Raw genomic sequence first — 27,740 nt, 5'->3', positions numbered from 1 at the left:
GCAACTCGAGCCAAGTCGGCCTCCCTCCAGCCCTGCGGCTCGGCCTTCTTTTGAATGAATGAATGAATGAATCTGGCTTTATTTCTATTTATTCTGATGACTTGACCCCTGTCCACATGTTTTGTTTTGCTCTCTGTCTCTCCCTTCTAGACTGAGCCCACTGTTGGGTACGGACTGTCTCTATATGTTGCCAACTTGGACTTCCCAAGCGCTTAGTACAGTGCTCTGCACACAGTAAGCGCTCAATAAATACGATTGATTGATTGATTGATAGAAGCACTACCACTCCCTTCTAGACTGTGAGCCCACTGTTGGGTAGGGACTGTCTCTATATGTTGCCAACTTGGACTTCCCAAGCGCTTAGTACAGTGCTCTGCACACAGTAAGCGCTCAATAAATACCATTGAATGAATGAATGAATGAATCCGTTCACGCAATCGTACTTATTGAGCGCGGGGCACTGTAATAATAACGATAATGACGGCATTTGTTAAGCGCTTACTATGTGCCACGCACTGTTCTAAGCGCTGGGGGGATACAAAGTAATCGGATTGTCCCACCTGGGGCTCACAGTCTTAATCCCCATTTTAAAGATGAGGTGACTGAGGCACAGGGAAGTGAAGCGACTTGCCCAAAGTCACACAGCTGGCGGGTGGCAGAGCCGGGATTTGAACCCACGACCTCTGACTCCAAAGCCCGGGCTCTTTCCACTGAGCTACGACTAAGCGCTCGGCCGAGTATGATATAACATTAAACAGCCCCGTCCCGATTTGGGCCAAGTTTGATGTAGACTGTGAGCTCTAGAGTGAGCCCACTGTTGGGTAGGGACCGTCTCTATATGCTGCCAACCTGTACTTCCCAAGCGCTTAGTACAGTGCTCTGCACGCAGTGAGCGCTCAATAAATACGATTGAATGAATGAATGTAAGGAAAAGAGGAGTAGCAAGAGAGGGTGCCCCACCCGAAATCCTTACGCTCCCCTGGGCTAGAAGATCCTTCCCACCATGGGCACAACGCTGATGAATGCCGCTCCACTCGGAAAACACAAACCTAGAATCAATCAATCAATCAATCGTATTTATTAAGCGCTTACTGTGTGCAGAGCACTGTACTAAGCGCTTGGGAAGTCCAAGTTGGCAACATATAGAGACGGTTCCTACCCAACGGTGGGCTCACAGTCTAAAAGGGGGAGACAGAGAACAAAACCAAACATACTAACAAAATAAAATAAATGGAATAGATAGGTACAAGTAAAATGAATAAATAGAGTAATAAATATGTACAAACATATATACATATATACAGGTATATATCATCATTATCCTTCCCTTCTGCCAGCCCCGTAGCCCTTGAACATATCTGGCATTTATATTTATTTGCATTGATGTCTGGTTTTCCCCCTTGACTGCAAGCTCGTTGTGGGCAGGGAATGTGTCTGTTTATTGTTGTATTGCAATAATAATAATAATAATAATAATAATAATAATAATAATAATGGCATTCATTAAGCGCTTACTATGTGCAAAGGACTATTGTAAGCGCTTGGGAGGTTACAAGGTGATCAGGTTGTCCCATGTAGGGCTCACAGTCTTCACAGTCACAGAGAAGCAGTGTGGCTCACTGGAAAGAGCCCGGGCTTTGGAGTCAGAGGTCATGGGTTCGAAACCCGACTCCGCCACATGTCTGCTGTGTGACCTTGGGCAAGCCACTTAACTTCTCTGAGCCTCAGTTACCTCATCTGTAAAATGGGGATTAAGACTGTGAGCCCCATGTGGGCCAAGTTGATCACTTTGTATCCCCCCCAGCGCTTAGAACAGTTCTATGCACATAGTAAGTGCTTAACAAATGCCATCATTATTCATCCCCATTTTATAGATGATAACTGAGGCACAGAGAAGTGAAGTGACTTGCCCAAAGTCACACAGCTGACAAGTGGCGGAGCCGGGATTTGAACCCACGCCCTCTGACTCCAAAGCCTGTGCTCTTTCCACTGAGCCACGCTGCTCTCCCAAGCGCTTAATACAGTGCTCTGCACACAGTACGCGCTCAATAAATACGACTGAAAGAATGGATGAATGAAAGGTGGAAGACCAGCAGTGCCAACCAGGAAAGTCAGGAGGGAATCATCAATGGGCTCCAGACTGAAGCCATGGAAAACTTCCCACCTTCCACATTCTTCTAGACTGTGAGCCCACTGTTGGGTAGGGACCGTCTCTATATGTTGCCAACTTGGACTTCCCAAGCGCTTAGTACAGTGCTCTGCACACAGTAAGTGCTCAATAAATACGATTGATTGATTGATTGGAGAACAAACTGGGGTCACAGACACACTCGGATCGAGGCAAAGCCCTCCCATGTTGGCTTCCGGGAGCGGTGTGGTCTGGAGGAGAGGCCACTTATTATTCCAGGATGGGAAGATCTGGGAGAGGATTCTTCCTAGTTATGGAATCTGGGATGGGCTGCAGCGCTCTAGCCATTAATGTCTTTCTCCCCCTCTAGACTGTGAGCTCGTTGTGGGCAGGGAATGTACCTGTTTATTGATGACGACGACGGCATTTGTTAAGCGCTTACTATGTGCAAAGCACTGTTCTAAGCGCTGGGGGGGATACAAGGTGATCAGGTTGTCCCGCGTGGGGCTCACAGTCATCACCCCCATTTTACAGATGAGGTCACTGAGGCTCTGAGAAGTTAAGTGACTTGCCCAAGGTCACACTGCAAGTTCTGTTGTACTCACCCGAGTGCTTAATACAGTGCCCTGCACACAAGAAGCGCCCAATAAATACGACTGACGATTGACTGACTATACTGCTCATTGATGGCAGGGATCGTGTCTACCGACTTTATTATAGCGTACTCTCCCAAGCACTTAGTACAATCAATCGTATTTATTGAGCGCTTACTGTGTGCAGAGCACTGTACTAAGCGCTTGGGAAGTACAAGTTGGCAACATATAGAGACAGTCCCTACCCAACAGTGGGCTCACAGTACAGTGCTCCGCAGCATAGTAAGCACCCCATATATCAATCACTCGTATTTACTGACCGCTTACTGTGTGTGGAGCACTGTACTGAGTGCTTGGGACAGTACAGTACAACCAAGTTGGTAGCACTGATTGACCGATTTAGACCTAAAAAAATAGATGTAATTTTTATAATATATATTATATATAATATATATATAATTATATATAATATCTAATAATATAATCCTGCAGAGGGAAACTGCAGGATAAATCAAACATTCCGGAGACACTTTGGCCAACTGGGGTGAAGATCTGTGACAATATCAGGTTGTTATCCTCGTGTCCCGAGAGCTCTACAGCAATGTTCTGGCACGCCTCCATCGCTCCCACGGATATTTTGGGATACACATTATCCCGACTTCCGTTCATCTAGGAAGAGATTCCTAGGTTATTTTCGAAATCCCACGCCGTGAACCCAAATCGCCGCGGCCTTCCTGTCCATCCCGCCTATCCGCTTAGAACAACGCTAAATTATTTCTGAATTTTTTTCAGACAAGTATCCTCAGGGTGCAGTCAGGGGAAGGAAACTATGTAGCCCCCTTCCTGAGAGAATCGAGAGGACAGGATCCAGCCCGCTCACTCCCGCGGGGACTCGGAATTCATTCAATCGGATTTATTGAGCGCTTACTGTGTGCAGAGCACTGTGCTAAGCGCTTGGGAAGTACAATTTGGCAATCAATCAATCAATCATCGTATTTATTGAGCGCTCACTGTGTGCAGAGCACTGTACTAAGCGCTTGGGAAGTACAAGTTGGCAATACATAGAGACAGTCCCTACCCAACAGTGGGCTCACAGTCTAAAAGGGGGAGACAGAGAACAAAACCAAACATACTAACAAAATAAAATAAATAGAATAGATATGTACAAGTAAAATAAATAGAGTAATAAATATGTACAAACATATATACATATATACAGGTGCTTTGGGGAAGGGAAGGAGGTAAGATGGGGGGATGGAGAGGGAGAGTTCCTCTTTAGCTCTGAGGAACTAAGGGGCTTACTGAGCGCCTACTCTGGGTCACGCATAACTAATCATCACCATCATCATCACTTTACTGAGCGCTTACAGGGTGCAGAGCACTCTACTAAGCGCTTGGAAGACGACCGAGTTGCTAGACACGTTCCCTGCCCACAGAGAGACTGCAGTCTAGGGCGCTGGGTGAATACACCCAATAAACTGGCAATAAACCCAATAAACCCAATAAAATGGCAACATATAGAGACAGCCTCTACCCAACAGCGGGCTCACAGTCTAGAAGGGGGAGACAGACAACAAAACATATTAACAAAATAAAATAAATAGAATAAATATGTACAAATAAAATAAATTGAGTAATAAATACATACAAACATATATTCATTCATTCATTCATTCAATCGGAATGGCAAAACGGGATACTCAAATCGCTGAGGTTTGTGGATCCATGCCCGTCGGTGGACCAACTGCCTGGATCCCAGAAAAACTCCCGACCGGCTCAGATGCCCGGGACAACAACAGCAGGACCAGTCCAGGCAACTAATAATAATAATAATGATGGCATTTATTAAGCACTTACTATGTGCAAAGCACTGTTCTAAGCACTGGGGGGGATACAAGGTGATCAGGTTGTCCCACGGGGGGCTCACAGTCTTAATCCCCATTTTACAGATGAGGGAACTGAGGCCCAGAGAAGTGAAGTGACTTGCCCAAAGTCACACAGCTGACAAGTGGCGGAGCTGGGATTAGAACCCATGACCTCTGACTCCAAAGCCCGGGCTCTTTCCACTGAGCCATGCTGCTTCTCTGGGATAATAATGAGAATATTATTATTGGTTCTTTGGACTCCCTCCAGGATTCAAAAGCCAGCCTACCCCATTTGGTTGCCAGACCCAAAGTAATAAATAAATAAATAATGGCATTTATTAGGCGCTTACTATGTGCAAAGCACTGTTCTAAGTACTGGGGAAGCTACAAGGTGATCAGGTTGGCCCTTGGGGGGCTCACAGTCTTCATCCCCATTTTACAGATGAGGTAACTGAGGCCCGGAGAAGTGAAGTGACTTGCCCAGAGTCACCCAGCTGACAAGTGGCGGAACCGGGATTTGAACCCATGACCTCTGACTCCAAAGCCCGGGCTCTTTCCAGTGAGCCACGCTGCTTCTCTATAAAGTACTACTATAAATCGACACTCAACACCGCCCTTTCCCCTGACCCTCTCTCCCTCTCTCCCCTGTGTCCCTCCATCGATTAGAATAGTGCTCAGAGCTTAGAACAGTGCTTGGCATATAATAATAATAATAATAATAATAATAATAATAATAACAACAACAACAATAATAATAATAATAATAATGGCATTTATTAAGCACTTATGTGCAGAGCACTGTTCTAAGCACTGGGGAATTTACAAGGTGATCAGGTTGTCCCACGTGGGGCTCACAGTCTTAATCCCCATTTTACAGACGAGGGAACTGAGGCCCAGAGAAGTTAAGTGACTTGCCCAAAGGCACACAGTGAGCGCTTAACAAAGACCATCATTACTGTACCACTAACCCACAGGAAGCGCTCAATAAATACAACTGACGATTGACTGACTAGACTAGACTGCTCACTGATGGCAGGGATTGTGTCTACCTATCATACTCTCCCAAGCACTTAGTGGCACCAAGTATTTTTGTCATTTATCATCATCATCAATCGTATTTATTGAGCGCTTACTATGTGCAGAGCACTGTACTAAGCGCTTGGGAAGTACAAATTGGCAACATATAGAGTCAAAGAAATGAAAGCGCTCTCATTCATTCATTCAATCGTATTTGAGGCACAGAGAAGTGAAGTGAGTTGCCCAAAGTCACACAGCTGACAACTGGCGGAGCCGGGATTTGAACCCATGACCTTTGACTCCAAAGCCCGGGTTTTTCCCACTGAGTCACGCTGCTTCTCCACATCATGAGGATGAGTGTCCAGGTAGGGAACCGTGATGGTTTTTTCGTTTTTTCAAACGGTAATTTTGAAGCCCTTACTGTGTGTCAAACACTGTTCTAAGCACTGGGGGTAGGTACAAGTTAATTAGGTCAGACACAATCCCTGTCCCACATGGGGCTCACAGTCTACGGAGGAGGGAGAACAGGTATCTCCATTTATAGCTGAGGAAACTGAGGCACAGTTAAATGACATACCCAAGGTCACACAGCAGACACGTGGAAGAGCCGGGATTAGAACCCAGGTCCTGTGACTCCCAGGACAATTCTCTCTCCACTAGGCCACACTTCTTCTTGTTCATTCATTCATTCAATCGTATTTACTATGTGCAGAGCACTGTATTAATAATAATAATAATGATAGCACTTATTAAGCACTTACTATGTGCAAAGCACCGTTCTAAGCACTGGGGAGGTTACATGGTGATCAGGTTGTCTCACGGGGGGCTCACAGTCTTAATCCCCACTTTACAGATGAGGGAACTGAGGCCCAGAGAATAATAATAATAATGGCATTTATTAAGTGCTTACTATGTGCAAAGCACTATTCTAAGCGCTGGGGAGGTTACATGGTGATCAGGTTGTCCCACAGGGGGCTCACAGTCTTAATCTCCATTTTACAGATGAGGGAACTGAGGCCAGGAGAAGTGAAGTGACTTGCCCAAAGTCACACAGCTGACAATTGGCGGAGCCGGGGTTTGAACCCATGACCTCTGACTCCAAAGCCCAGGCTCCTTCCACTGAGCCATGCTGCTTCTCAGTCCCTTAAGCTTATTATACTTGGGAGAGTACAATATCAATCAATCAATCAATTGTATTTATTGAGCGCTTACTGTGTGCAGAGCACTGTACTAAGCGCTTGGGAAGTACAAGTTGGCAACGTATAGAGACGGTCCCTACCCAACAGTGGGCTCACAGTCTAGAAGGGGGAGACAGGGAACAAAACAAAACATATTAACAAAATAAAATAAATAGAATAGATATGTACAAGAAAAATAAATAAATAAATAAATAGAGTAATATAGCATAATATAGTATAGTATAATATAGTGTAATATACGTAATTAGTATAATATAGTATAGTATATAATATAGTAATATGGTATTCATTCATTCATTCAATCGTATTTATTGAGCGCTTACTGTGTGCAGAGCACTGAGCACTGTACTAAGCGCTTGGGAAGTACAAGTTGGCAACATATAAAGACAGTCCCTACCCAACAGCGGGCTCACAGTCTAAAAGGGGGAGACAGAGAACAAAACCAAACATACTAACAAAATAAAATAAATAGAATAGATAGGTACAAGTAAAATAAATAAATAGAGTAATATAGTATAATATAGTATATTATAATATAGTATATGTAATATAGTATAATATAGTATATTATATACTATAATATATAAGATACTATATTTATAGCATATATATAGTGTACATAATATAGTAATATAGTATTCATTCATTCATTCAATCGTATTTATTGAGCACTTACTGTGTGCAGAGCAGTGTCCTAAGCACTTGGGAAGTCCAAGTTGGCAACGTATAGAGACGGTCCCTACCCAACAGTGGGCTCACAGTCTAGAAAGTAGTAGTAGTAGTAGTAGTAGTAGTAGTAAATAGACACATTCCCTGCCCAAAACGAGCTTACGTCCAAGCATCCTGGTGCCATTAATGGAGACAGGATCCTGGATATGGAGACGGATGTGTGTGTGACCCAGGAATGGCAGTGCACTTGGTTTTTAGACTGTGAGCCCACTGTTGGGTAGGGACTGTCTCTATATGTTGCCAACTTGTACTTCCCAAGCGCTTAGTGCAGTGCTCTGCTCACAGTAAGCGCTCATTAAATAGGATTGATTGATTGATTTTTAAATGGCGAGCCCCACCCCCCGCCACCCGAGGGACAGGGGTCGTGTCTAATTCCCATCTGTCTATTCTAAGCGGCGTGGCTCAATGGAAAGAGCCCGGGCTTGGAAGCCAGAGGTCACGGGTTCGAAACCCGGCTCCGCCACTTATCGGCTGTGTGACTTTGGGCAAGTCACTCCACTTCTCTGGGCCTCGGTGACCTCATCTGTAAAATGGAGATGAAGACTGTGAGCCCTACGTGGGACAACCTGATCACCTTGTATTCTCCCCAGTGGTTTGCACATAGTAAGCGCTTAACAGATACCATCATTATTATTATTATTTCCCAGTGCTTCTTAGTACAGTGCTCTGCACGTGGTACACGCTGGCTAAATACCATTCCTGTCAATCAATCCATGGCATTTATTGGGCTCCGAGTGCATGCAGAGCACTGAACTAAGCGCTTGCAGCGTGGCTCAGTGGAAAGAGCACGGATTTTGGAGTTAGAGGTCACGGGTTCAAATCCTGGCTCCGCCAATTGCCAGCTGTGTGACTTTGGGCAAGTCACTTCACTTCTCTGTGCCTCAGTTACCTCATCTGCAAAATGGGGATGAAGACTGTGAGCCCCCCGTGGGACAACCTGATCACCTTGTAACCTCCCCAGCGCTTAGAACAGTGCTTTGCACATAGTAAGCACTTAATAAATGCCATTATTATTATTATTATTACACTACAGCAGAGTTGGTAAACACAATCCCCGCCCACAACAAGCTTACAGCTAAGAGGGAGAACAATTTTGGATAAACCACCAAGAAGAGCATGGGCTTGGGAGTCAGAGGTTGTGGGTCCTAATCCTGGCTCCGCCAACTGTCTGCTGTGTGACCCTGGGCAAGTCACTTCACTTCTGTGGGCCTCAGTTACTTCATCTGTAAAATGGGGGCTAAGACTGTGAGCCCCACGTGGGACAACCTGATTACCTTTTATCTACCGTGTCTCAGTGGAAAGAGCCCGGGCTTGGGAGTCAGAGGTCATGGGTTCTAATCCCGGCTCCACCACTTAGCTGTGTGACTTTGGGCAAGTCACTTACCTTCTCTGGGCCTCAGTTACCTCATCTGGAAAATGAGGATTAAGATTGTGAGCCCCATGTGGGACAATCTGATCACCTTGTATCCCCCCAGCGCTTAGAACAGTGCTTCGCACATAGTAGGCGCTTAACAAATGCCATCATTCTTATTATTATTACCCCAGTGTTTAGACCAGGACTTGGCACATAGTAGGGCTTAATAAATACGGTGATTATTATCATTATTATTATTATTAGCTGTCATTCTAAACAACTGAAGTAGAGGAAAACGGAAATGAGACCGTCTCCAGAACACTTCTTCTTCGGCGTCTGCTCAGGGTTCCCATGATGCAGGGTGGAGTCTCTTCCACATTTTATAGCATCCTTCCTGACATTACATACTAATTCATTCATTCAATCGTATTTATTGAGCGCTTACTGTGTGCAGAGCACTGTACTAAGCGCTTGGGAAGTCCAAGTTGGCAACGTATAGAGACGGTCCCTACCCAACATTCATTCATTCAATCGTATTTATTGAGCGCTTACTGTGTGCAGAGCACTGTACTAAGCGCTTGGGAAGTCCAAGTTGGCAACGTATAGAGACGGTCCCTACCCAACATTCATTCATTCAATCGCATTTATTGAGCACTTACTGTGTGCAGAGCACTGTACTAAGTGCTTGGGAAGTCCAAGTTGGCAACATATAGAGGCGGTCCCGACCCAACATTCATTCATTCATTCAAACGTATTTATTGAGCGCTTACTGTGTGCAGAGCACTGTACTAAGCGCTTGAAAGTCCAAGTTGGCAACATATAGAGACAGTCCCTACCCAACATTCATTCATTCAATCGTATTTATTGAGCGCTTACTATGTGCAGAGCACTGTACTAAGCGCTTGGGAAGTCCAAGTTGGCAACATACAGAGACAGTCCCTACCCAACATTCATTCATTCAATCGTATTTATTGAGCGCTTACTGTGTGCAGAGCACTGTACTAAGCGCTTGGGAAGTACAAGTTGGCAACATATAGAGACGGCCCCTACCCAACAGTGGGCTCACAGTCTAGAAGGACTGTAAGAACTTAACAAATGCCATCATTATTATTACAAGCAAATCAGGATGGACACGGACACAGTCCCTGTCCCATAATACTAATTAATAATTATGGTATTTGTTCATTCATTCAATCGTATTTATTGAGTGCTTACTGTGTGCAGAGCACTGTTAAGTACTTACTAGGTGCAAAGCACTGTTCTAAGTGCTGGGGCAGATACAAGTTAGGTTGGATGCAGTCCCTGCCAATCAATCAATCAATCGTATTTATTGAGCACTTACTGTGTGCAGAGCACTGTACTAAGTGCTTGGGAAGTACAAGTTGGCAACATATAGAGACGGTCCCTACCCAACAGTGGGCTCACAGTCCCACATGGGGCTCACACTCTTAATCCCCATTTTACAGATGAGGGAACTGAAGCCCAAGGTCACACAGCAGAGGTGTGGCGGAGCCGGGATTAGAACCCATGACCTTCTGATGACCAGGCCCGTGCTCTTTCCGCTAAAATATGCTGCTTCTCCATCCATCTGACCCCACCCAGAGCAGGAGAGACAGAAATGGCCTAAGAACAAAGGCACAGAAACACCCAGAAAGTAGCTGAAGAGAAGGAACCAAGAGAGCGGGGCATCAAAGAGGCCAGGGCCTCAGTTTCCCCAGAGGCCAGGGCTGAGGCTGGATTCCGGGGTTACCTTTTTGACAAGCCAAACACATCTATGTTGCCAACTCGTACTTCCCAAGCGCTTAGTACAGTGCTCTGCGCACAGTAAGCGCTCAATAAATACGATTGATTGATTGATTGATCCTTTCCCTCCAGATTTCAGACAAATCTTTGGGAATACTCTGAAGGAAGAAAGGGGAGTGGGAATTTTTGCCTGGAGGGGGAGGCAAGATAAGGCAGGCTGTGACCTCCAAATACATTCCACAACAGGAGCAAAAATCCCAAGGTGAGGTGCTACTGGGAAAAGCAGTTTGCTTCTTGGGGGTATGGTGAGGGACTGGGAAGTGATTTGGCCACTAAAATCAGCCAGATTAAATTAAATCTACAAGATGAAGGCCATGAGAAGCAGTGTGGCCTAATGGAAAGAACACAGGCCTGGAAGCCAGCGGACCTGGGTTCTAATCCTGGCTCTTCCACTTGTTTGTTAGCGTTCTTAGGCAAGTCATTTGACTTCTCTGTGCCTCAGTTACCTCATCTGTAAAATCGGGATTAAGACGAAACCGCCCGGGCAAGGCGAGGCTGTAGGTCGTAGGAAAGCACGTCCACAGGGGAAGTGGAAATGTATCCGCGGCGCGTAGATGGGACTTGCCAAAGTGACTCAAAGGCCCGGGAATTAGGGAAGACTTCTCTACTCAGGGAGGGGATAGAGGAGAGTGTTGGGTAGGGACCGTCTCTATGTGTCGCCGACTTGTACTTCCCAGGCGCTTAGTGCAGTGCTCTGCACACAGGAAGCGCTCAATAAATACCACTGAATGAATGAATGAATGAGTGTATTCGGTCGGGGAATGTTTTTCCTTTGAAATAATGAGTTTCATTTTCCATCACACCTTAATGCTTCTTCCTTCCTTCCCTAAATTCCCCTTCTGGAGTTATCATCCTTCCCCTCCCCACAGCACCTGTATATATGTATATATGTTTGTACATATTTCTTACTCTATTTATTTGTCTTACTTGTACATATCTATTCTGTTTATTTTATTTTGTTAATACGTTTGGTTTTGTTGTCTGTCTCCCCCTTCTAGACCGTGAGCCCACTGTTGGGTAGGGACCGTCTCTATATGTTGCCAACTTGGACTTCCCAAGCGCTTAGTACAGTGCTCTGCACACAGTAAATGCTCAATAAATACGATTGATTGATTGATTGACTGTGAGCAGGCCAGAGAAGCAGTGTGGCTTACTGGAAAGGGCATGGGCTTGGTCGTGGGTTCTAATCCCGGCTCTGCCACTTATCAGCTGTGTGACTTTGGGCAAGTCACTTAACTTCTCTGTGCCTCAGTTACCTCCTCTGTAAAAGAGGGATTAAGACTGTGAGCCCCACATGGGACAACCTGATTACCTTGTATCTCCCCCAGCGCTTAGAACAGTGCTTGACACATAGTAAGCGCTTAACAAATACCATTATTATTATTATTGGGACTGTGTCCAACCTATCTCGTCTCAGTGCCTGGCAAGTAAGTACTTAACAAGCACCATAAAAAAAAAATCACTGGAAAGTGAGAAAGCGGTAAAGTCAGGATTGATTCTTCTGGAAAGAAAAAGCGACTTTTTTTCTGTTAATCAATCAGTGGTAGATATAAAATGCTTACTATGTGCAGAGCACTGTACTAATCACTTGGGAGAGTACAATACAACAGAATTAGCCAACAAATGAGCGTTTACAGCTTTTACAGCTCCTGTCTTACCTCCTTCCCTTCCCCACGGCACCTGTATATATGTATATATATTTGTACATATTTATTACTCTATTTATTCATTTATTTTACTTGTACATATCTATTCTATTTATTTTATTTTGTTAATATGTTTGGTTTTGTTCTCTGTCTCCCCTTTCTAGACTGTGAGCCCACTGTTGGGTAGGGACCGTCTCTATATGTTGCAACTTTTACTTCCCAAGCGCCTAGTACAGTGGTCTGCACACAGTAAGTGCTCAATAAATACGATTGATTGATTGATTGATTACAGTGCTTACTCACTTGGGACAGTACAACAGAATGTAGTTGCCCATAATGAGATGTAGGGAAGCAATTCTTTTCCATGCAAATTCCGCTGAATTATACTCTTTCAAGGGCACATAGTACAGGCTCAATAAATACCAGAGATTGATAAATGATGAAGTAGACAGTCTTAGGAATCTCCAAATGGGCAATAAAAAGGTTGTAGATACAGAACAACACACACATATAGGGTGCTAGCAGAGAAGCAATTCCAGTTAAGTTAGTGATTAAACGACAAAAGGAAACTGTGTGAGCTAAAGTTCTCCTTTGAGAAAGATAACCCACCATAAATTGGAGGTAATCGAAATCAACTTGGGTGTTTTCAACAGAATAATACAAAGACCTGTTGAGGAATAAAATAGATGACCTTATCTCAAAGAAGAGTCGAGAGATGCCTATTCAGAATGCGTTGACATCACCTCCCTAAGTAGGTATGGCTAATGTATAAACCAAGCGCTTAGTACAGTGCCCTGCATACAGCACGCGCTCAATAAATACGATTGAATGAATAAGCCAAGCACTTAGTACAGTGCCCTGCTTATAATAATAATAATAATAATAATAATGGTATTTATTAAGCACTTACTATGTGCAGGGCACTGTTCTAAGCGCTGCGGGAGGATACAAGGGGATCAGGTTGTCCCACGGGGGGCTCACAGTCTTCATCCCCATTTTACAGATGAGGGAACTGAGGCCCAGAGAAGTGAAGTGACTTGCCCAAAGTCACACAGCTGTCAAGTGGTGGAGCTGGGATTTGAACCCATGACCTCTGACTCCAAAGCCCGGGCTCTTTCCACTGAGCCACGCTGCTTCTCATAGCACGTGCTCAATAAATACGAATGAATGAATAAGCCACAAGCTTTCTGCTGCCTTTTGGTCTTCTTGGGCCTTGCCATAGAAACTTGCTCTATATTGTAAAATCGTTTTGATGATCAATCAATCAATCAATCGTATTTATTGAGCGCTTACTCTGTGCAGAGCACTGATGATGATGGTATTTATCAAGTGCTTACTATGTGCCAAGCACTGATCTAAGCGCTAGGGTGGATACAAGGCAATCAGGTTGTCCCACGTGGGGCTCACCGTCTTAGCCCCCATTTTACAGATGCGGTAACTGAGGCACAGAGAAGTGCCCAAAGTCACATGGCTGACAAATGGCGGAGCCCGAACCCACAACTTCTGACTCCCCAGGTCGGGTCTCTGTTATAACTGCCACAATGTACTTCCCCAAGCAGTTAGTACAGTTCTGTGCACGCGGTAAGCGCTCAATCAATATGATTGATTGATTGATTAGGTGAGAAGTTCGGGAGACCCTCTGAGCACGTTTGCTTTTTCCAAAGTCCAAAGTCGGGACGCTCGGGCGACCATTCTGAAAGTCAAACTCTGCTTTTGAAAGGATCTTTCCAGGAGGCTGCTTAATAGAGCCCGGGCTTTGGAGCCCGAGGTCATGGGTTCAAATCCCGACTCCGCCAATTGCCAGCTGTGTGACTTTGGGCAAGTCACTTCACTTCTCTGGGCCTCAGTTACCTCATCTGTAAAATGGGGATGAAGACTGTGAGCCCCCTGTGGGACCACCTGATCACCCTGTAACCTCCCCAGCGCTTAGAACGGTGCTTTGCACATAGTAAGCACTTAGAATATGCTATCATTATTATTATTATTTACTCTAGTCTGCGAATGTAGGCCAGCATTCTGGGTTCTGGCTCCAGCTAGGCCAGGACTTGCTGTGTGGCCTCAGGCAAGTCGGTTTGCCTCTCTGGGCTTTAGTTTTTCCATGCCCTAAAACTTGAGATAATGCCAGCCCCTCCCTTCCTTGTGAAATTAGTGTGATGACAAATGAGGTAATAGATTTGAAAGTCTGGGTTCTTTTGAAGAATGGTGCTGTATCAGGGGAGTTACTCACTCCCTTGGTGACCTCATTCACTCCCACGGCTTCAACTCTCATCTCTACGCTGATGACACCCAGATCTCCATCTCTGCCCCTGCTCTCTCCCCCTCTCTCCAGGCTGGCATCTCCTCCTGCCTTCAGGACATCTCCATCTGGATGTCTGCCCGCCACCTCGAACTCAACATGTCCAAGACTGAACTCCTTGTCTTCCCTCCCAAACCCTGCCCTCTCCCTAACTTTCCCATCTCTTTTGATGGCACTACCATCCTTCCCGTCTCCCAAGCCCGCAACCTCGGTGTCATCCTCGACTCCACTGTCTCTTTCACCCCTCACATCCAAACCATCGCCAAAACCTGCCGGTCTCAGCTCCGCAACATCGCCAAGATCCACCCTTTCCTCTCCATCCATACTGCTACCCTGCTCGTTCAAGCTCTCATCCTATCCCGTCTGGACTACTGCATCGGCCTTCTCTCTGATCTCCCGTCCTCGTGTCTCTCCCCACTTCGATCCAGACTTCACGCTGCTGCCCGGATTGTCTTTGTCCAGAAACGCTCTGGGCATATCACTCCCCTCCTCAAAAATCTCCAGTGGCTACCAATCAACCTGCGCATCAGGCAGAAACTCCTCACCCTGGGCTTCAAGGCTGTCCATCCCCTCGCCCCCTCCTACCTCACCTCCCTTCTCTCCTTCTCCAGCCCAGCCCGCAACCTCCGCTCCTCCGCCACTAATCTCCTCACCGTACCTCGCTCTCGCCCGTCCCGCCATCGACCCCCGGCCCACGTCCTCCCCCGGGCCTGGAATGGCCTCCCTCTGCCCATCCGCCAAGCTCGCTCTCTTCCTCCCTTCAAGGCCCTACTGAGAGCTCACCTCCTCCAGGAGGCCTTCCCACACTGAGCCCCTTCCTTCCTCTCCCTCTCGTCCCCCTCTCCATCCCCCCCATCTTACCTCCTTCCCTTCCCCACAGCACCTGTATATATGTATATGTCTGTACATATTTATTACTCTATTTATTTATTTATTTATTTTACTTGTACATATCTATTCTATTTATTTTATTGTGTTAGTATGTTTGGTTTTGTTCTCCGTCTCCCCCTTTTAGACTGTGAGCCCACTGTTGGGTAGGGACTGTATATGTTGCCAACTTGTACTTCCCAAGCGCTTAGTCCAGTGCTCTGCACACAGTAAGCGCTCAATAAATACGATTGATTGATTGATTGAGTTGGATCTGTAGGATTAATCACCAAAATATGCAATAATAAGCCTCTGGATTTGCTGACCAGCTTTGGCAATGCTGCTCGTTGTGGGCTGGGAATGTATCTATTGTAGCGTATTCTCCCAAGTGCTTAGAACAGTGCTCAGCACACGGTAAACGCTCAATAAATACAACTGAATGAATGATTGCTGCACCTACATTCACTAGCTCCTTGGGGGCAGGGATCATAATAATAATAATAAGCATGGTATTTGTTAAGCGCTTACTATGTGCCAAGCACTGTTCTAAGCGCTGGGGGAGATACAAGTTAATCATGTTGTCCCACGTGGGGCTCAAAGGCTTAATCCCCATTTTCCAGATGACCGAAGGCCCAGAGAAGTGAAGTGACTTGCCCGAGGCCACACAGCAGACCAGTGGCAGAGCCGGGATTAGAATCCACGACCTTCCGATTCCCAGGCCGGTGCTCTATCTCCTAGGCCATGCTGCTTCCCAACAACAAGATGGGACGACTTCCAGCCCCAGATGGCTTTTCTGATATCACTGTACTGAACTCTCCCAAGCGCTTACAGTACAGGACTCTGTCCTGAAAAAATGCTCAATAAGTATATAATAATATTAGTATAGTGAGAAAAAATGCTCAATTAGTATATAATAATAATATAGCGCTTTGAAGCCAATCTAACCCTTCCCAAACCTATTCCGCTGGCTCCTCCCATCCCCCAAATTCCCACCCTTTCTCACCCCCGCGGTCAAAATCCTAGCCAGCTAACGCTGATTTCATGAGAAGCAGCGTGGCTCAATGGAAAGAGCCCGGGCTTTGGAGTCAGAGGTCCTGGGTTCAAATCCCGGCTCCGCCACTTGTCAGCTGGGTGACTCTGGGCAAGTCACAACTTCTCTGGGCCTCAGTTCCCTCATCTGTAAAATGGGGATTGCCCCCTGTGGGATAACCTGATCACCTTGTGACCTCCCCAGCGCTTAGAACAGTGCTTTGCACATAGTAAGCGCTTAACAAATACCATTATTATTATTATTATTATTTAATTCCTTCTGTTAAAGCCTCAGCTCTTGAGTTCTGTGATATGGAGCTGGTGAGCTCTCTCTCTCTCTCTCTTCATTTTCAGGTATCTGGGCACGGCATAAAAAAAAACCCTGGCAGAATAATCATCATCATCATCAATCGTATTTATTGAGCGCTTACTATGTGCAGGGCACTGTACTAAGCGCTTGGGAAGTACAAATTGGCAACATATAGAGACAGTCCCTACCCAACAGTGGGCTCACAGTCTAAAAGGGGGAGACAGAGAACAAAACCAAACATACCAACAAAATAAAATAAATAGCCAATGCTAAGACATAAACAAGGCATTCAGGCTCTAACAGGAACATACTGTGCAATGTTAAAGACGTTGAGCTGAGCAAGCAGGTGACGAGCCCGATGCCTTTTCTCCCTCACTTTTGAAACAACCCCTCACCACCTCCGCATTTCAGAGTTTCTGCCCCCCCAAAAAAGTGACAAGTCTAGCGGAAAGAGCACGGGACGTCAGAGACAGGGAAGCAGGGTGGCCTAATGGTTAAAGCTCGGGCCCGGACGCCACAAGGACCTGGGTTCTAATCCCGGCTCCGCCAGTCGTCTGCTGTGTGACTTTGGGCAACTCACTTCGCTTCTCTAGGGCCTCAGTTCCCTCATCTGTAAAAAGGGGATTAAGACTGTGAGCCCCCGTGGGACAACCTGATCACCTTGTACCTCCCCGGCGCTTAGAACAGTGCGTGGCACATAGTAAGCGCTTAATAAATGCCATCATTATTATTATTATTGTTAGTTACCTCACCTGTAAAACGGGGATTGAAGATTGCGGAGCTCAATGGGGGGCGTGGACTGTGTCCAGGCCGATTTGCTCGGTCCAGCCCAGCGCTTATTCCGATGCCTGGAACACAGGAAGCGCTTAATACATGTCCCAGTTATTAGCAGCGTTAGCTTCTCCGCCTCGAGCACCCAAAGCCGACAGGAAGCCGGCAGGAGGTCGGTCTGATCGGTCAGCGTCGTCTGTAGGCATCCTGGCAACTCGGAAGGGCAAGGAACGGCCCTCCATGGATGCCAAACGGCCTCGAGGGGACAACTCACCTCTACCTTCAGGATCACAAATCATGCTTTGCACATAGTAGGCGCTTAACGAATGCCATTATTATTATTATTATTATTATTATTATTATTATTATTATTATTCATTCAATTGTATTTACTGAGCACTTCCTGTGTGCAGAGCACTGTATTAAGCGCTTGGGAAAGTCCTATACAACAGAGTTGGTAGACCCGTTTCCTGCCCCAAATGAGCGTACAGTCTGGGGGGGGCAGACAGTTCAAATCCTGAATCCGCCAACTGTCAATCAATCAATCAATCGTATTTATTGAGCGCTTACTGTGTGCAGAGCACTGTACTAAGCGCTTGGGAAGTACAAGTTGGCAACATATAGAGACAGTCCCTACACAACAGTGGGCTCACAGTCTAAAAGGGGGGAGACAGAGAACAAAACCAAACGTACTAACAAAATAAAATAGAATAGATATGCACAAATAAAATAAATAAATAAATAAATAGGGTAATAATGTCAGCTGTGTGACTCTGGGCAAGTCACTTCACTTCTCTGTGCCTCAGTTCCCTCATCTGGAAAATGGGGATTAAGATTGTGAGCCCCCCGTGGGACAACCTGATCACCTTGTATTCCCCCGGCGCTTAGAGCGGTGCCTGGCACATAGTAAGCGCTTAACAAATACCATCATTACTGTCATTATTAAATAAATTTTGAATACGCAATAGAGAAGCAGCGTGACTTAATGGAAAGAGCACAGTCTTGGGAGTCAGAGACTGTGGGTTCTAATCCCGGGTCCGCCACTTGTTAGCTGTGTGACTTTGGGCAAGTCACTTCACTTCTCTGGGCCTCAGTTACCTCATCTGTAAAATGGGGATTAAGACTGTGAGCCCCACGTGGGACAACCTGATTGCCATGAGGCTACCCCAGCGCTTAGAACAGTGCTTGGCACATATTAAGCGCTCAATAAATACAATTGAATGAATGAATGAATGAACAAATACCATTATTATTATTACACAAATGCTGTGGTGCTGAGGGAGGGGTGAATATAGGGCGTAAATCCAAGTTCAAAGGGGATGCAGGCAGGAGTGGGAGAAGAGTAAATGCAGGCTAAGTCAGGAAAGCCATGTGGTTTAGTGGATACCACACGGGCTTGGGAGTCAGAAGGACCCGGGTTTTCTAATCCCGGCTCTGCCACGTGTCTGCTATGTGACCTTAGGCAAGTCACTTCACTTCTTTTTGCTTTGATTCCCTCATCTGTAAAATAATAATAATAATAATGGCATTTATTAAGCGCTGACTATGTACAAGGCACTGTTCTAAGCGCTGGGGGGGGGCGGCGGATACAAGATGATCAGGTTGTCCCACATGGGGCTCACAGTCTTAATCCCCATTTTCCAGATGAGAGAACTGAGGCCCAGAGAAGTTAAGTGACTTGCCCAAAGTCACACAGCTGACAAGTGGCGGAGCCGGGATTTGAACCCACGTCCTCTGACTCCAAAGCCCGGGCTCTTTCCACTGAGCCACGCTGCTTTGGGAGATTAAGACTGTGAACCCCATATGCGACAGGGACTGAGTCCAACCTGAATAACTTGTATCTACCCCAGTGTTTCGAAGAATGCTTGGCAAATAGTAGGTGCTTAACAAGTATTATTATCATTATTATTATGATTATTATTAAGGCTAACAAATGACCTTTGTCCTCCAGGCGACGTGAGCGATGGATGGTTTGCAAGTCCAAGATGACCCATCTCGGCCTTTCCCAACTATGGTCCCCATTTTACCGTCGCCTTACAAAAAGGCTGATTCTTCACAATCCAGGTCAGGAAATAGTAATAATGATGGCATTTGTTAAGTGCTCACTATGTGCCAAGCACTGTTCTAAGCACTGGAAACCTACATTTTAAACTACATTGAGCATCACGGGGCACGACTCCAGAGGCGGCTATTTTCAGCCCCAACCACAGAGTCATTTTCTGATGCCGCTATCTCCGCGGCTGCCGATTGTGAGCCCACTGTTGGGTAGGGACTGTCTCTATATGTTGCCAATTTGTACTTCCCAAGCGCTTAGTACAGTGCTCTGCACATAGTAAGCGCTCAATAAATACGATTGATGACGATTGATGATTTACTAAGCTTCTAATATTCACACCCAGGCACGTAGAAAGTCTTCCTGCCCACAGCCATTTGCTCATAATCGGGGAGCAAGGAGAGTTTTCTTTTTCAATCCCCACACCTTATTCTTTCAGGCATTTTACGCACATCGCACGAGTCTGTTTCTGCTTTTACGAAGGAACGGAAACATCCCTGCGAAATAAGCTTCGTCGGCCACGCAGACATCGCACGAGTCTGTTTCTGCTTTTACGAAGGAACGGAAACATCCCTGCGAAATAAGCTTCGTCGGCCACGCAGACATCCACCCCTATTTTCCCTGACGCCGCCGAATCTCGAGAGCCAGACCTCGTTGCGGGGCCTGAAAACCCCGGCTCCTCTGCAACGTTAAATGTGTCTTGGCCCAAAAGGCACCAGGTTAGGCCGCGGGGGTGATCTCACCCTGACTCACCATTTCTAAGAAGCCACCCTCACTGCAGAGCTGCTATTTGGGAGGAAGTCCGTCTGGTGAAAAAGACTATAATATTCTTTACCCTCAAGTCTGCTCAACTCGGCTAGTTCCAAAACCCGGAGAGCCCGCGGGAGAAACGAGCAAATCACAGCTTGGCTGGCGGGGGGCCAGGAGGGGGGAAGCGTGGATTCCCATTCCCAGCTATCAAACCCGATTTTGATGCAGTCAAGATTTCCTATTGTTTCCTTCCCCTTGCTCCTGAGGGCTTCGGGGACTGAAAAATGCAGGCCTGGAATGAATTATCTGCGATTGGAAAGTTCCAGACCGCCGAGCGTCCACGGACGGGATCAGGATATTTCACAAAGAAGTCCCTATTCTCATCATCATCATCATCATCAATCGTATTTATTGAGCGCTTACTGCGTGCAGAGCACTGTACTAAGCGCTTGGGAAGGACAAATTGGCAACATCTAGAGACAGTCCCTAAATCCCCAATGTTCTCGTTTGGGTGAGGGATACCCATTCTAATCCCTTTAAGATCTTCCCCCAGATCAGCACTCAGACAACGCTGCATCCCAGCTGAAAATCCGGCATTGGCCGTTTCAGCAGTACAGACACACACTCACATACACATCATCAGACCCATCAATTCTCCTTTCCGCCGTCCTCCCCCGGCTCTAAAATACCGAATTAGAGGAATCGTCTTTTACCTCATTTGGGCACGCCTGCTCTTCCAGAGTGTCGGGACAAGCTGAGTACATTCCCACTTTCCAGACAGGGGACGGAGGGTGATGAAGGGGCTTGCCCGAAGTCACACGACCAGACTCGTGCATCCGGACCGTTCCGTAGTCCGGGCTTGGACGGAGCCCGCCAGGAGAGCCGACCCTCAGAGACACGTCCTCTTCAATCCGCCTCCTTCCCAATTGAGCCTATGGGCTTCCGATTCGTACGTACAGAGCACTGTATCCCGGTGATTTTTCTCCCCCTCAAGAAAGCCTCTTCTCCAGTTGTCCTTGGCACATCGTGGGCGCTTGGCAAACACCACAATTATCCCCGCTTCTCCCTCGTACCTCCTAAGCTTTGGCCAGATGACTCTATTTGCCAAACCGACTGCAAAAATCCCTCCTTAAAGTATGAGGAAAAAGAAGGGTACGGCACCTCACAGTAAAACCATCAGTTTTTTGGAGCGGACCTCTGAACGACCACCTGAAAATATCGATACCCTAGAAGATTTGGAGCTCTTTGGCTGCCTACTCTAGGAGGACATGATGTTGAGGCATTAATGCTTAATGGGGTGAAACTGAAAAATGTTCTTGTCCAAGAGCCAAAGTGTATCAAGCCCGAATGGGGGTGGAAAAATGGAGGGAAGAAGAAGCGATATCCAGGACCCAACCCTGAACATTTGCTAGGCATCAGGTTGGCACAGCACTATCTGCTCTGGCACTTCCCTTTCCCCTACTGCACTCTGGATCTGCCCTTTAATGAATCGTAGGATCGGTTGCCAGCCCATTCACAAAAGCTGACCTTTAGCAACTGGTAATCGGGAAATCCGGACTGAAAGACAAATACAATCCAACCAGGAACTATATCCGCCAAGCCCGCCGCGACCCTTTCCATATGGCCCCGCCTCTGCCCTTCTCGCCGTGTGCCACGGTTCATCTGGATGCCCGCGCCGGGAGCCCGAGGCCGGGCGCCGGGAGCATTCTGGCTGGAGGCGGCCGCGAGCCGGGATTCTGCGCTCCGGCCGCCGCGATTCCCTGTGGAATCTTCCTTCCCACGCGCCCCGCCACCTGGGACCGCTGCCTACCGGAAAATCCTTCAGGCCTAGGCGCTCTCCGGTGTCTTCCTTCCCGCCCAAAAACAATGGCTAGCCTTGATTTGGGGCTGTAATTCATTTGTCCCTCGCCTTGTCCTCACAGATTTCCTCCTCCCGACTCATCTGACCCGAAGGTCAAGGGATTTGGGACGGACCACACCTGGCCCTGTATCAAGGAGAGGGAGGGAGGGAAAAGGGTCTTCCCAGCTTCCCAAGCAGGTGCAGAGGAAGCAGCAGGCGGAGGGGCTCCTTCGAATCCATTCTTTGGCACCGAATCCGATCGGTTCTTCCTCTGGGTCCCTGGATCGAACGCCTCAATTAGCTTAAAAGCCCGAAGAAGTCAATTTTCAGGGTGCGGACCTCAGTGAGAAACCCTCGCATTACCTGTGGGCAAGGCAAAGCCCCTCACCCCGCGTCTCCCTAAGTGGGACTGAAATTAGCCTGTCTGTCTCCTCCATTCATTCATTCATTCATTCAATGATATTTATTGAGCACTTACTGTGTGCAGAGCACTCTACTAAGCTCTTGGGATGTACAAGTTGGCAACATATAGAGACAGTCCCTTCCCAACAGTGGGCTCACAGTCTAGAAGGGAGAGACAGAGAGCAAAACAAAACATGTGGAAAGGTGTCAACTCATCAGAATAAATAGAAATAAAGCTAGATTCATTCATTCATTCATTCATTCAGTGATATTTATTGAGCGCTTACTGTGTGCAGAGCACTGTACTAAGCGCTTGGGAAGTACAAGTCGGCGACATGTAGAGACGGTCCCTACCCAACAATGGGCTCACAGTCTAGAAGGGGGAGACAGACGACAAAACAATACATGTGGACAGGTGTCAAGTCATCAGAATAAATAGAAATAAAGCTAGATTCATTCATTCATTCATTCAATGGTATTTATTGAGCGCTTACTGTGTGCAGAGCACTGTACTAAGCACTTGGGAAGTACAAGTCGGCGACATATAGAGACGGTCCCTACCCAACAACGGGCTCACAGTCTAGAAGGGGGAGACAGACAACAAAAACAACACATGTGGACAGGTGTCAAGTCAATCAATCAATCAATCAATCGTATTTACTGAGCGCTTACTGTGTGCAGAGCACTGGACTAAGCGCTTGGGAAGTACAAGTTGGCAACATATAGAGACAGTCCCTACCCAACAGCGGGCTCACAGTCTAGAAGGGGGAGACAGAGAACAAAACCAAACATATTAACAAAATAAAATAAATAGAATAGATATGTACAAGTAAAATAAATAGAGTAATAAATATGAAGTCATCAGAATAAATAGAAATAAAGCTAGATGCACATCATTAATACAATAAATAGAATAGTATATATGTACAGGTAAAATAGAGTAATAAATCTGTACAAACATATATACAGGTGCTTTGGGGAGGGGAAGGAGGTAGGGCCGGGGGGAATGGGTAGGAGGAGAGGAAAAAGGGGGCTCAGTCTGGGAAGGCCTCCTGGAGGAGGGGAGCTCTCAGTAGGGTTTTGAAGGGAGGAAGAGAGCTAGCTTGGCGGATGTGCGGAGAGAGGGTATTCCAGGCCAGGGGGAGGACGTGGGCCGGGGGTCGACGGCGGGACATATTTATTACTCTATTTATTTATTTATTTTACTTGTACCTATCTATTCTATTTATTTTATTTTGTTAGTATGTTTGGTTTTGTTCTCTGTCTCCCCCTTGTAGACTGTGAGCCCGCTGTTGGGTAGGGACTGTCTCTCTATGTTGCCAGCTTGTCCTTCCCAAGCGCTTAGTACAGTGCTCGGCACACAGTAAGCGCTCAATAAATACGATTGATTGATTGACAGGCAAGAACGAGGTACCCGCCTGACGTCCCATACACAAACACACACATCAAATTCTCTCTCGCGGAGCCAGAAGATAACATCCGTCCCACAAGACCATATAGTCATTTATAAAGCTTGGATCGGTTCCTTCCAAATGCACTTAGTACTGATTTATCTTTTTTTTTTTTAAAAAAAAGGGCCAAGCTGATTAAAGCAATGGAAAGATCGAGTCCCCTCCCCCGAGGCCTACCATCTCCGCTTCTTTCTCTAAATACAGGTCAACCTCAGTGCTTAACTGGAAAAGAAGGGAGAAATTCAAAGCCAGGCTTGGGCCTGAGCCAAGCCGGCAGTATTTTAAGCCCGTGGTGAGCATTTCAAGTAGGCCGGTGGCCACTGGCGATTCCGGAGTGATATTCCTCCCCATCCCCATCCCCCCCATCCTACCTCCTTCCCCTCCCCACAGCACCTGTATGTATGTTTGTACAGATTTATTACTCTATTTATTTTACTTGTACATATTTACTATTCTATTTATTTTGTTAATGATGTGCATCTAGCTTTACTTCTATTTATTCTGATGACTTCACACCTGTCCACATGTCCGGAGTGATATTCCTCCCCATCCCACCTCCTTCCCCTCCCCACAGCACCTGTATATATGTTTGTACAGATTTATTACTCTATTTCACTTGTCCATATTTACTATTCTATTTATTTTGTTAATGATGTGCACCTAGCTTTACTTCTATTTATTCTGATGACTTGACACCTGTCCCCATGTCCAGAGTGATATTCCTCCCCATCCCCCCGTCCTACCTCCTTCCCCTCCCCACAGCACCTGTATATATGTTTGCACAGATTTATTACTCTATTTATTTTACTTGTACATATTTACTATTCTATTTATTTTGTTAATGATGTCCATCTAGCTTTACTTCTACTTATTCTGATGACTTGAAACCTGTCCACATGTTCAGAGTGATATTCCTCCCCATCCCACCTACTTTCCCTCCCCACAGCACCTGTATATATGTTTGCACAGATTTATTACTCTATTTATTTTACTTGTACATATTTACTATTCTATTTATTTTGTTAATGATGTGCATCTAGCTTTACTTCTATTTATTCTGATGACTTGAAACCTGTCCACATGTCCAGAGTGATATTCCTCCCCATCCCCCCCGTCCTACCTCCTTCCCCTCCCCACAGCACCTGTACATATGTTTGTACAGATTTATTACTCTATTTTACTTGTCCATATTTACTATTCTATTTATTTTGTTAATGATGTGCATCTAGCTTTACTTCTATTTATTCTGATGACTTGAAACCTGTCCACATGTCCAGAGTGATATTCCTTCCCATCCCACCTTCTTCCCCTCCCCACAGCACCTGTATATATGCTTGTACAGATTTATTACTCTATTTATTTTACTTGTCCATATTTACTATTCTATTTATTTTGTTAATGATGTGCATCTAGCTTTACTTCTATTTATTCTGATGACTTCACACCTGTCCACATGTCCAGAGTGATATTCCTCCCCATCCCACCTCCTTCCCCTCCCCACAGCGCCGGTATATATGTTTGTACAGATTTATTACTCTATTTTACTTGTCCATATTTACTATTCTATTTATTTTGTTAATGATGTGCATCTAGCTTTACTTCTGTTTATTCTGATGACTTGACACCTGTCCACATGTTTTGTTTTGTCGTCCGTCTCCCCCTTCTAGACCGTGAGCCTGTGGTTGGGCAGGGACCGTCTCTCTATGTTGCCGACTTGTCCTTCCCAAGCGCTGAGTACAGTGCTCTGCACACAGTAAGTGCTCAATAAATACGACTGAATGAATGAATATTTTCATTCCTGGATTTCCGCTGCCCTGTTCTTTGACCACAGCTCAATCCGGAGCCTCGCTCCAATTCCGCCGCTTCTGTGAAGTAGGAGGGCGAAGGGGGTTGGAGGGACACAGAAAGGGACAATGGGGAGAGGGTGGGACAGGGAACAGGGCAGGCATCCATCTCCACTCGGCCCTTACCTTGGCTACCATCATTATTCATTCATTCAATCGTATTTATTGAGCGCTTACTGCGTGCAGAGCACTGTACTAAGCGCTGGGGAAGTACAAGTTGGCAACATATAAGCGGTCCCTGCCCAACGGTGGGCTCACAGTCTAGAAGTTCCTCCACATCGTCATGGAGTTCCCTCCAGAGAAGGGAAGTGACTTGCCCAAAGTCACCCGGCTGACAAGTGGCGGAGCTAGATTAGAACCCGTGACCCCTGACTCCCAAGCCCGGCAGGGTGGCCTAGGGGACAAAGCGCGGACCTGCCAGGAGGACCTGGGTTCCGATCCCGCCTCCACCGCTTGTCTGCTGTGTGGCCTTGGGCAAGCCACTGAATTTCTCTTTGCCTCAGTGACCTCATCTGTAAAACGGGGATTAAGACTATGAAACCTATGTGGGTCCAACCCGATTAGTTTATATCTACACCCACAATTAGAACAGCGCTTGACACATAGGAAGTTGGGAGCCCACAACTTTTAGACTGTGAGCCCACTGTTGGGTAGGGACTGTCTCTACATGTTGCCAATTTGTACTTCCCAAGCGCTTAGTACAGTGCTCTGCACATAGTAAGCGCTCAATAAATACGATTGATGATGATAGGAAGTTCTAGACTGTAAGCTCGTTGTGGGCAGGGAATGTGTCTAATTATTGTCACACCGCTCTCTCCTGAGGGCTTAGTAAAGTGCTCTGCATGTAGACAGAGCTCAATAAATACCACTGATTGACTGTGTGGCTCAGTGCCTTTGGAGTCAGAGGTCATGGGTTCAAATCCCGGCTTTGCCAATTGTCAGCTGCGTGACTTTGGGCAAGTCACTTCACTTCTCTGCGCCTCAGTTATCTCATCTGTAAAATGGGGATAATAATAATCATCATCATCATCATCAATTGTATTTATTGAGCGCTTACTGTGTGCAGAGCACTGTACTAAGCGCTTGGGAAGTACAAATTGGCAACATATAGAGACAGTCCCTACCCAATAGTGGGCTCAGAGTCTAGAAGTACCAGCCACAGTTCTAAGTGCTAGGGTACATACAACGTAATAGATGTGTTCCCTGACCAAAATAAGCTCAAAGTCTAGAGAGGGAGACAGACATTAGTAATAATAATAATAATAATGATAGCATTTATTAAGTGCTTACTATGTGCAAAGCACTGTTCTAAGCGCTGGGGAGGCACAGTCTTAATCCCCATTTTCCAGATGAGAGAACTGAGGCCCAGAGAAGCTAGGTGACTTGCCCAAGGTCACACAGCTGACAATTGGCAGAGTCGGGATTTGAACCCATCAATCAATCAATCAATTGTATTTATTGAGCGCTTACTGTGTGCAGAGCACTGTTCTAAGCGCTCGGGAAGTACAAGTTGGCAATATATAGAGACGGTCCCTACCCAACAGTGGGCTCACAGTCTAGAAGACTGTGACTAGAACCCATGACTTTTGACTCCAAAGCCCGGGCTGTTTCCACTGAGCCACACTGAGTTCTCCAGTAATAATAATACTAGTAGTAATAATAGTCATAATAAACGTATTTATTGAGCGCTTACTGTGTGCAAAGCACTGTACTAAGCGCTTTCGGTCTCTGCCCTTTCTGTCTCTTCGTCTCCGCTCTCTCTATCTTTCCACTCCGTGTCTCTTCCCCCTCTG

At 46.2% G+C, this 27,740-nt stretch overlaps 1 protein-coding gene across 2 annotated transcripts in view; it reads right to left on the bottom strand.

The window, feature by feature from the left end:
* Positions 1 to 27,740, bottom strand: part of LIMS1 (LIM zinc finger domain containing 1) — a 271,575-nt gene that overhangs the window by 201,859 nt on the left and 41,976 nt on the right. The window contains exon 1 of one of the 2 annotated variants that reach the window (XM_038771795.1): positions 21,124 to 21,248. The exons of the other annotated variant lie outside the window; for it this stretch is intronic. Within the exon in view, the coding sequence (XP_038627723.1) occupies positions 21,124 to 21,128 (5 nt within the window). The 5' untranslated portion in view covers positions 21,129 to 21,248. Of the gene's footprint in view, positions 1 to 21,123; positions 21,249 to 27,740 lie in introns of those variants that run through there. 2 annotated transcript variants of the gene reach the window in all.

This window comes from Tachyglossus aculeatus, chromosome 2 (assembly GCF_015852505.1).
Source record: "Tachyglossus aculeatus isolate mTacAcu1 chromosome 2, mTacAcu1.pri, whole genome shotgun sequence".
Lineage (NCBI taxonomy): Eukaryota > Metazoa > Chordata > Mammalia > Monotremata > Tachyglossidae > Tachyglossus > Tachyglossus aculeatus.
This window is presented reverse-complemented; position numbering and strand designations above follow the sequence as displayed.